This window comes from Sinocyclocheilus rhinocerous, unplaced genomic scaffold, assembly GCF_001515625.1.
Source record: "Sinocyclocheilus rhinocerous isolate Xijiao unplaced genomic scaffold, SAMN03320098_v1.1 scaffold286, whole genome shotgun sequence".
NCBI classification, from domain to species: domain Eukaryota; kingdom Metazoa; phylum Chordata; class Actinopteri; order Cypriniformes; family Cyprinidae; genus Sinocyclocheilus; species Sinocyclocheilus rhinocerous.
In genome coordinates this window covers 684,720-695,910 of record NW_015632405.1, presented here as the reverse complement: position 1 = coordinate 695,910, position 11,191 = coordinate 684,720, and the positions used below count along the sequence as shown (strand labels likewise).

At 38.0% G+C, this 11,191-nt stretch overlaps 1 protein-coding gene across 1 annotated transcript in view; it reads left to right on the top strand.

Moving 5' to 3' along the window:
* The window catches only part of LOC107742258 (2,3-dehydroadipyl-CoA hydratase), a 23,464-nt gene extending 15,863 nt beyond the window's left edge, over positions 1–7,601 (top strand). Inside the window, 2 exon segments of the mRNA XM_074560188.1 lie at positions 6,306–6,455; positions 7,366–7,601. Of these exon segments, the coding sequence (XP_074416289.1) occupies positions 6,306–6,455; positions 7,366–7,601 (386 nt within the window).
* The last annotated feature ends 3,590 nt before the right edge of the window (positions 7,602–11,191 follow it).

The following is an 11,191-nucleotide window of genomic DNA, read 5'->3' as shown; positions in this document are numbered from 1 at the left end:
CAGCTCATGAAAAATGGGGGCAAAAACAAAAGTGTTGCATTTATAATTTTGTTCAGTGTATATATAGTATTGGGAGGTAGATTCTTGAGATGCATAAGAAAATAGTTACTAAACAAAAGAGCATTTTAATTACAAAAATTGAACTTGAACGGCTTACACTTTACATTTACAATAGGCCTGTTAATGGTACTTGGGCTTCTTTTAACTAACTATCATATCAAATATTAGTAAGAGTTTGAATAAGAGTAAATTAAACACTACTTACAATTGACCCTTCACAAGCCATTTCGCTCTCATGCCACACATCATGGTCTCACTCAGTGCAGAGCAAAGAGGACACTGACAACGCGCCGACAGAGAAGACAGAGCAGGTTATTTCTGGTATGAAACAAAGTCTTAGCTTTGAAAATTTGTCATATTTTGAGAAATTCAAACATTAAATACTGTTTTGTGGCTCTTTAATTTGTCGTGACAATGTGAGTCGATCATCTTTTCAGATTTACTTAAAAGCATGAAATAAACATGAATGAACATCAGAAGGTATTTTATTTCTACTAACTCCAAAGTTAAAGGGATACTCCACCCCAAAATAAAATTTTTGTCATTAATCACTTACACCCATGTCGTTCCAACCCCGTAAAAGCTTCGTTCTTCTTAGGAACACAATTTAAGATATTTTGGATGAAAACTGGGAGGCTTGTGACTGTCCCATTGACTGCCAAGTACTAAATGGTGCTACAGTGATGCGGAGAGACACCGAGGAGACAAATTGTTGAATAAAGTCGTTATTTTTGTTTTATTCGCATACAAAAAGTATTCTCGTCGCTTCATAACGTTACGGTTGAACCACTGATGGCAGATGGACTATTCTGACGATGTCTTTCATACTTTTTTGGACCTTGACAGTGTAATTTACTTGACAGTCAATGGGACAGCCTCCTGGTTTTCATCCAAATATCTTAAATTGTGTTCCGAAAACGAACAAAGCTTTTACGGGTTTGGAACGACCTGGGGGTAAGTGATTAATCACAAAATTTTCACCCCTTTAATCTAGTCTACTTTCCTGTCTGATTTGTGTGTCGGACAAAATGGCGGATTCGGCGTTATGATTGGTCAGATCGCCTGTCAATCATGCTCCCTATGAAGGGTCAATTAATGCTACATCTTCCATTTTAGCCTTTTAAAAATAAATAAAAATAAATACATTTTAAACAGACAGTGGCTACATAGTTTTTAAACGATTCATGAATAAGACCGGGAAGATACCACTCCACTTCACACTGTCCAATGACATTTGAGCTTGTTTAAAGGCTGGAATACACTACACGATTTTTCAAATTTTTCTGTGAACGTCATACACTACGCAATTTTCGGTGAAATCTGTTAACTCAAATCTATAGACTGGCTCTGATTTTTGGCAACTAGCGTCAACTTCTCCAGACTGTAAATCAGGGTAAAATCTGGGCAAAAGTCTTGTATTCCAGCCTTAAAGGGGTCCTATTATGCTTTTTCACTTTTTCAACTTTAGTTAGTCTGTAATGTTGCTGTTTGAGCATAAAAAATATCTGCAAAGTTACAAAGTTCAAAGTCCACTTCAAAAGGAGATATTTTATTTAACAGAAATCACTTTTCAAAACCAATCACAGCACACACTGGCCCAGCTAACCAATCACAGCACATTTCGTATTTCAGAAGGCGGGCCTTCATTTGATACAGGAACTATTCAAGTCGTTCATGCCAGACTGGGGAGAGAGGTGTTGTAATAATGTAAAATATGTGAAAAATAATGTGTTTTTCGAACAACCTAGTATGAGAGCCTGTTCTAGTACACCCGAAAAAAACAAAATCAAGACTTTGTAAAAGAGCATAATAGGACCCCTTTAAGACACACACAACCTGTAGCAACGCAATGACAATGACGTCTCAGACTATAAGTAAAAATAAACAGGTATTTTCAGAGTTATGAGCCAATTGTTACTGATTTTGAACCATAATTATAAATCAAAAGCATTTCATATTATTAACCACAATATTATTGTTGCTAACTGTTGAGAGAGGGGCACTTTTGGTTAATTTGGGGAAAAGGGCAGGGGTTTGAGCCCCCAAAGCACCCCCCGTTGCACATGCCTGCAGATCTGAACAATGTCTTGATGTGTGGTAACTATGATGTAAGTGGAATAATTGGCCCGTCGTCAGTTATACCTTACATATTTCTGTTTAATAATTCCTGTAATTAATCTGAAAATAATCAACATTAACAGCTCAGAGTCTGGCTTGTCAGCTAGTATCACACCTTATCATCCATATAAACATTTATAACAGCTTAGCAAATGCATAGAAACATGCAACTGCTTAGAAACATTTTAAAAACCACTCAGAACAGTTAAGTAACCACGTAGCAACCACCCACAACATCCCAGTAACCGCACAGCAATGTGCTATACACCACTCAGGACATCTTGGTTATGTAGCATAGATATGTAGCAAATCCCTGGCAACCACCCACAATACTCTATAAACCACATAGCAACTTGCTCAAACATACTCAGTACAGCTTAGTAACCTCTAGCAACATACTGACATTGTGGCAGCGACTTGCACAGGCAGACGCCACACATTTTTTCCAGAAACTTGTGTTTATTTCTGAAATCATGAACAAATCCAATAGCTTACACGATATGATATCTATAGTCACATTACTCTTCTGATTTGAGCATCTAACATGTAACCATTCCTACCAAAATGTTTTGTCAACAAATTTTGTGTGTTGTTTTTGCCGCACATCGGTTCCTGTGGCCATTCTGCTATGATTGAGTTTAAATGGGAACTATCATTTAGAGACTTTTTCTCCCAGAACAAGGCTAAGCGCTCTGACACTACCCACTTATTTCCTCTGAATTTTCCTCACTCTCTCCTGTACTTACCCACAGTGCACAGTAGGCCCTTAAACACCATTCATCTCACATAATAGATGTCTTGGCCACCATCAGTGGAAAGGGTTTATTTTAACATCCTGCTTGTAGGTTTTATTTTACCTAATCTTATTTTGGCAAGTGAATTTTAGGGCTGTATATGGGAGACCAAGATGGGAACAGCCTAGGGGAATCCCTCGTGGTGAGAGACGAAGAGACAGAAATGAGAAAGGTTGGGGGAGGTAACCCTGGAAAAGGAAAATATGCACCAAAACTGACTGAAATCTCTCTGATGTGGCCAAATCCTTCCTGTTTTGTCTTCAGATACTACATTGAGCCACCAAACTGAACGAAACAGCCCTGAAAAGAATGTGAACAAGCCATTTAAGTGATTCAGCTAGTGCAGTTACACAGTAAAACCCAAGGGAAATATTGTTTGACTGAGTAAAAAGTTACATAGTCTTTAGCACATTGGCCCTATTTACTTTCTTAAAACACCTTCCTGGTCTTATTGTGTACAATTCATCAATGCGTTATACCAAAGAAAAAAGCCTTTATAAACTTTAAATTAAAAGTAATAACTTTTGCCGCATTTATTAAAACGACTCTCCTTTTTGGCTGACATCATCTATAGCTATTTGGGCTTTTCAGGTAAAGTTTTACCATTGGGATACATCAAAACGTCCTGACCTGACCTTCAGCCTCAACATCCAAGTGAAAAAGTGGGTTCTGACAGTGTCTGGACGGGAACTTCACATTCAGGTCTGATTCCATTCTGCTATGGAGCGCCCACTTTTCATGACCCAGTCATTGTTTTCTCATCAAATATTCTGTTTCACTTGGACAGTTTGTTCCCAGCTCAAATGAAATGCAGTACATTTATCAGAGACCAGAAGATCTGTGAAATCTGAGTTTATCATTTTTAAGAGGCCCTAACTGCACACGTTGTATCTAATCCAACAGCCCAGGTGGTCAATGCCAGTTGATCTGAATGCAATTTCCATTCATCCACCTCAGCCACCGGAGTGGCTGCCAACAACTGAAATGACTCGACCTTTCTCAGATTTTACAGACACTCTCTTTCAACCTTCAGATCCTACCTTGGCATATAATGCTTGGACTCAGGGATGCAGATTTCATCAAATCCATTGATGATTTGAGTTGTCTTGAGAATGGAAGGCTTCCCTTAATGCATTCATTTATTGTAAATGAACAGCTTAAACTAAAACAAACTAAATCTCAGGTGTAACTCTTAGGGATTTGGAATTATAATTAATATGTGACAGGTTTTGTATCATGGTCATGTTGGTTCTGATTTCACAGACATGTAGACCACATCTTATAGCATCTAATTTAGCTGTTTTTGCGTTTATGTAAGTGTGCGTCTAAAGGTTTTTTCCTGAGCTCTAGTGTGGTAGTGTGGTGTAACGCTGCATTACCCCAACACCATTGTGTGTGCAAACTTGCGTCGTAGGCTTTGTTGGTACTTTGATGTTCTGTGGATACCAGTATCACCAGCATGAACACGTACAGGAAGACATAAAAGTTCAACCACAGGCTCAGGCTTACACAGACAGATCCATTCATTCAGTCAAACACCTGAGGTGAACTGAAATCACCCAGCTGCTAATGCAGGTCTAGTGACATGGAGTCATTCAGTGATTTCTGTAAAGCCATTGTACCACTTCAATGTCTCCTGTGTGTGAAAGCAAGAGGATTTTGCGCAATAGTCAAGGTCTGGGAATAAATGTAGTGGATTGATTTGACGAGATGTATGGACTACTTTATCTAACTCACAGTCACAGCATAGCTAAGTTTACGTGCAACCTAATAATCTCTTTATAATCATATTGATGGCTCAGTCAGTCAGACAGATTCCAATTGGCAATCACCTACATCAGTCTGACTAAACTCAAACCATCCATCTGTGTACAATGTCTATGTACAATGTACATAGAACAAGCAGTTCTCATAAGTTCTCAGGTCATAAATAATCTGTTTAATTGGAAAATTTTAGCAATGTAAACGCTTGAATCAGACTACTTTCTCAATCGAATTAAAAAATACCAGTGTTATGATAGCTTAAATGCTTAGCTTTAGGGTACATAGAACTTAGAGAATCTAAAATTGGATTGGATTGATTTGGATTGACAGAAAAGGAGTGCATGTTAACATACCTACCAAATTTGTAGCAAAAATGTATCTCTGGGGCAGTAACACATGTTTGTACCAGCAGCGTATATACTCCTCAAGGTATAATATGGACACTATGAGCTTAGAAAAGGTACAAAAGTACCTTTGAGGGTTTGGTCACACTGATTCCTAAATGCAAATTTTCTTGTATGTCAAAAAATCCCTTGGATTCTTTCAGATGGTCAGTTGGTCAAACCTAGATTTGGCGGCTCTGATGATTTAATTAATATTAGCATGTATGTACCTTCATTCCTTGCATTTATGATTTCTACACTGCCTCTGCTTTTAAGACTTTATAGGTTCATTTTCTGAAACAGATGCGCCTCTTCACATCTGGTGTGTCAGCTGCATGCTTGCAGATGTTTAATAGAGATGGAGGACTGACTTTCTGAATGACAGACTTGAGTAGTGGGCTAAAAGAGCAGAGGAAATATGGAAGGATGTGCTCACTGAAAGAACTCCCTCCCACCTCAGCTTAGGCTGCCAGATGTGTAGCGTGTTGGACTGAGAGGACAGATGATTGGTAGCAGATGTATCCACTCATTATCTCTCACCCTCTCAAGCCACTATGAATAGAGCTGCATTATTTCCATAACCCACTACAGGAGAAAATATCATTTATAGAATGTGGTAGTAATGGTGCTAGTTTGAATTGGCAGAGATAAAGAGAGCTCTAAGTGCAGAAGGATTGCTGGTGATTAGACATGTTTTCAGGACCCTTTGTGTGTCTGTCTGTAATACAATGGTCTATGTACATATAAATAATATTAATAATAATTTTATTGGGGTTGCACTCCTACAGTATATTCTGACTGATAAGTATTTTCACATATTGATAAATTTTAATTAATACCTAGATTTCACATTTGTCCAGTAATCCATAAGAATCAAGTAACTCAAAAATCAAGTAAGCTTTTTAGTTTCAAGTTTATTTGTTGTGCACTGTGACAAATTTACAAGTCAGTGACAAATTGTACATTGAAATGGCATGGGCATTCTAACTTTCATGGCATAATAAATGTCTTTACTGTTATTTTTTATAAATTTAATGCATCCTTGACTAACAAATTATTATTATCTTTCAAATAAGAAAATCTGACCTCAAACTTTAGGATGGTATCTGTGTTCATAACTCACCTCCTACCAGTTAATCCTCAGCTCCTCTATGTCTATAAGCCTCTTTCTGTTTGTCTCACACAGGTGTGCCTTTGATTGATGGGGGTACAGTGAGATTGCCACAGCTGATTGTTCTCTCGCGAGCTCTAGATCTCATCCTCACAGGCCGACCGGTAAAGGCGCAAGAGGCTTTAACATTTGGACTGGCAAACAGAGTGGTGCCTGATGGCCAAGGCACACATACACTACACCTTAAAACTTGCTTTAGCATGATATGGCAATTGAACATCATAAACCAACTACATTTTACCTATGTTGAAGTAATATTATTAATAGTTACTTAGAAAAATATGCTTGATGGTGTTCTGGCTTGTCACATGAGTCATGACTAATTGTAATGTGGAAAGTTTGAATATGCGAAAGCACAAATAAAATTTGAGAAGTTAAGAGAATTTTCTCTTATAATTTAATAGCCTACATAATTTTATCATTTTTACAGAAGCCTTGGAATAAAGATTAATGTTGTATGGATTATTGTTTTTAGAGTGATCTTGTGGTATTCTGCCATACTATATGCTTTCATAAAAGGAAGTCATACAGTTTTGGAACAATGAGATTCCCTCTAACTATGTCTACCTTTTCTACAGAATGTCAGTGCATCTTTCAAAACTGTACTGTATATGGGCTGTTATCTGACCAGTAGATGGTGGAGTGGAGTTCCCTTGAGGATGTTAGCAGATTAAACTAATGTAATGTGGCAGCAGTTCACACAGTCACAGCTAGGTAAGATGAGATGAGCTCAAAGCTGTTTAGAGATACTGTTAAAGTAAGCACTTCAGTTCCAAAGTGAAGTCACTCGAGTGGACTTTCCATAGGAGATCTGGACAGAGGCCAGAGCTTCCATGTGTTACACAGAAGGACAAAACGAGTTAATATCAGAAGGAAATGAGTGATGATATGGAGGTCACTTGAGGTCACACATTATGGTCAACGAAAAAAAAAATGGTTTAGGAGTGCCACATCTGCCCAATGTTTTTTGCTGATAGTTTGCCTTCTTTTGTCAGAGGTCTGTTAAACTTAACTAGGAATGGCCCCATTTTGGCATCTTCACATCTAATTGTCAGTCTGTGTTCATTTGTTCTAGCACTTCAAGTGGCTCTTGAACTTGCCGAACAGGTCAGCGCATTTCCACAGCTCTGTCTCCGTGCAGACCATAACTCCGCCTACCATGCAGTCTTTGACTCCTCCTCCTTCACCCAGGCCATGCAGTATGAGTTTGACCATGGCCTGCCAGTCGTTGTAGCTGAAGCAGTCACTGGAGCAACAAAATTCAGCTTAGGTGCTGGGAGGGGCGGGACGTTCTCCAAGAGTAAACTGTAAACGGCCAGATGAACGGATGTAAGACAGTTACTGTTAATTTTACAGTGTATCACAGGTTAAAGTCTATGGACTGTTTTTTGATCCAGTCCAGATATGGGTTAAGATAACACTTGCACATAGTAACACACACAATAATAATAATTTGTTGTCAGTATTCTATAATTGTCATTAAACCAGTATGCTGTGACTTACATTTTAAAACTTGATCATTTTAAAATTTGCATATCATGAAGGGATGTGCATTTGCCATTATCAGTTTTTTTTTTTACTTTACTCAAATATCAAATATATTAAAATTCATACTGAAGAACATTTTTCAGGGGAATTGTCTTGCATGTTTGTAAGTACAGTACATGGGTGGTTATTTTGCCGATGCTGTTATGTTCACTTTAACTGATCAGCCACGACATTAAAACCACCTGCCCAATATTGTGTAGGTTCCCCTTGTGCTGCCAAAACAGCTCTGATGCATCAACAAGACCTCTGAACGTGTCCTGTAGTATCTGGCACCAAGATATTAGCAGCAGATCCTTTAAGTCTTGCACCTTGCAAGGTGAGCCTCCATGGATCGGATTTGTTCATCCAGTGCATCCCATAGATGCACAATTGGATTGAGATCTGGGGAATTTGGAAGCCACATCAACACCTTGAACAGTTGCAGGTGCATTATCCTGCTGAAAGAGGCCACTGCTATCAGGGAACACCATTGCCATGAAGGGGTGTACGTGGTCTGCAACAATTTTTAGTCAGGAGCTACTTGTCAAAGTAACATCGACATGAATGCCCGGGTCCAAGGTTTCCCAGCAGAACATTGCCCAGAGCATTACACTGCTTCCGCCGATGTTCCTTCTTCCCATACTACATCCTCTTGCCATCTCCAGTAACACACATGCACCTGGCCTTACTTGCCCATTATAGGAACTTTTGGAAGTGGACAGGGGTCATCATGGGCACTCTGACCAGTCTGTGGCTATGCAATCCCATACGCAGTAAATTGTGATGCACGTGCATCAGCGATTCTTGGGCACTCATTACACTGGTTCACCAGTTGTCCTTCCTTGCACCACTTTTGATAGGTACTAATAACCACTGCATACCAGGAACACCCCAAAAGACTTGCCAGTTTGATAATGCCAGTTGTCTAGCTATCATTATTTGGCCAAAGTCACTCAGATCATTTTGCTTACCCATTTTTCCTGCTTCCAACTCATTAAATTCAAGGACTGACTGTTCACTTGCGGCCTAATATACTGTAACATACATGAAATCACCCCATAGTTGATCTATACAGTAGGGATGGTAAGATTCACGGATTTGCATCGGTTGCATCGGCATAAAAGTTAACAATGCGATGCATCGATTTAAGAAAGTGTGCATCGGATACAAGTTGGCATTTGTATTGCGATGCATTGTTTCTAACATATTTGCATCCGTAAAAAAAAAAAAAAAAAGATTTATTTATATATAATTATTAGAAGACGCACTATACATTTATTATTTAGAAAGTGACCAATACTTTGTGACCAATATTTTATATGTAGATTGATTTATCCTCTCTAAACTGTTTCTCAAGCACATTCAATCACCACTGCTGCTACGTGAATATGACGTAGGCTGTCACAACACTACAGAGACCGTGACATGTTGCATAGAATATAGATTAACATGGCTGTCTGTCTGAACCAAAGCAAACTATCTGTACCATATTGAATTGCATAGCATTATCTATTTTTTTTCCCATTGCATCGTATTGCATTGAATCAGTATATATATATATATATATATATATATATATATATATACAATTTAAAAAAATGCATTTTACAGTGAACGCAGTAGTCAGTAGGCTAAGCACAAGTGACGTGCCGTTCCCGCACCTGCCCTCACCTCATGTTTGCGAATATAGATTAACATGGCTGTCTGTCTGAACCAAAGCAAACTATCTGTACCATATTGAATTGCATAGCATTATCTATTTTTTTTCCCATTGCATCGTATTGCATTGAATCGCATTGTGTTGAATCGAATCGAAATCGGATTTCACTGCATCGTAATCGGGGTGAATCGTATCGCATCACACCGGTAGCTGCTTCATATGTATTGTTAATGTATCATATCGTTGGCTATGCATTGAGATGTGTACCGCATCGGGCTCAGTTATGAAGATGCACATCCCTACTATACAGGTGGAGCTGGGGAAGCTGGGGAGGGTTTCTGAAGTGTGCTGCAACTGCTACAGCAAGCACTAGCCAGGTATTTGAATGTTGAGCAGCAGCTCATTGGCTGCTAATGTGAAATAAACCAATCGGCTGTGCCATGTGTGTAATGATGTGATTATATCAGACTGAGTTAGAACCTATGGCCAGTACCGCCGCTCCCTATATGCAGAGTACGCAGTTTGTGTAGGGCACCAACTCCCAGGGGGGGCACCATCCCAGTTGCTCAAAAAAAACAAAACACTTTCGTTCTATATTAATATGAACATATACATATACATGAATAAAAATATAAATATAAACATTAACATATATATATATATATATATATATATATATACAATTTAAAAAAATGCATTTTACAGTGAACGCAGTAGTCAGTAGGCTAAGCACAAGTGACGTGCCGTTCCCGCACCTGCCCTCACCTCATGTTTGCAGCTGCCTGCAAATTATCATAATTGATGGACAACTATGCCCGGAAAAAGACATCAGCAGTCCGGTGCCAAGAAAAAAAAAAGTTAAAAAGCCCAAGATGAAGCCCGTGTATCATGTTCATGTATGTTCATAATCCTGTGAAACTTTTTTTGTCTGTTGACGTTAATAACGTGTTTTAATGTTGGTAATAATTTCACCACCACCAAAGCATCTGCCTTAATACTCTCTCCAAGTTCCCTTATGAAAATTAACTACGAATAGTAGTTTTACTACGAATAAAACAAAAAAAACATGGTTCTTGTAACCACAAATTAATCATCATTTGTAATTAATTAATAATCTTCTTTACAAATGCCTGCAAAGGGTGCCAAAGGCCTGGTAATTGCTGTTGTTACACTTACAGGGCAATCAAATCCTTGTTTAATATTGACCAAACATTTAATTCAAATATCCACTTAATCTTTAATTTATGGCCACCTTTTTGTGATAGAATTGCTACAGCCTCTATAATTTATTCAACAAACACATAGGCCCTATGGACATCACAACCCTTACAAAAATTAACATGGTTTTATCGTAGTAAAACAGCTTAATTTTCTTTTATGTGATTTCTGAATGTTTGAGGTTATAAAATCAATCAGACAACTGTATTAATAAAATCATAGCCATAGGAGTTTGTTGTTGTTGTTGTTAAAACTATGTTTTGTTACACTGACTGCTCTTAAATTACTTATGTTTTTTTCCCACTAATAACTGTTTATTTAGAAGTGCACTTAGTAATTCTTCAGTGACCTTCTGCTTCATTTAATGCAGAGTCAATACTGAAATGTGTTACAAAAGAGGATGAAGCAGTTTTTGATTTTTGATTCAATTTATTATTGTTTATTTTAATAATAATAATTTTAAAATGTTTTATTTAATATGTATAATTTTAGTTTT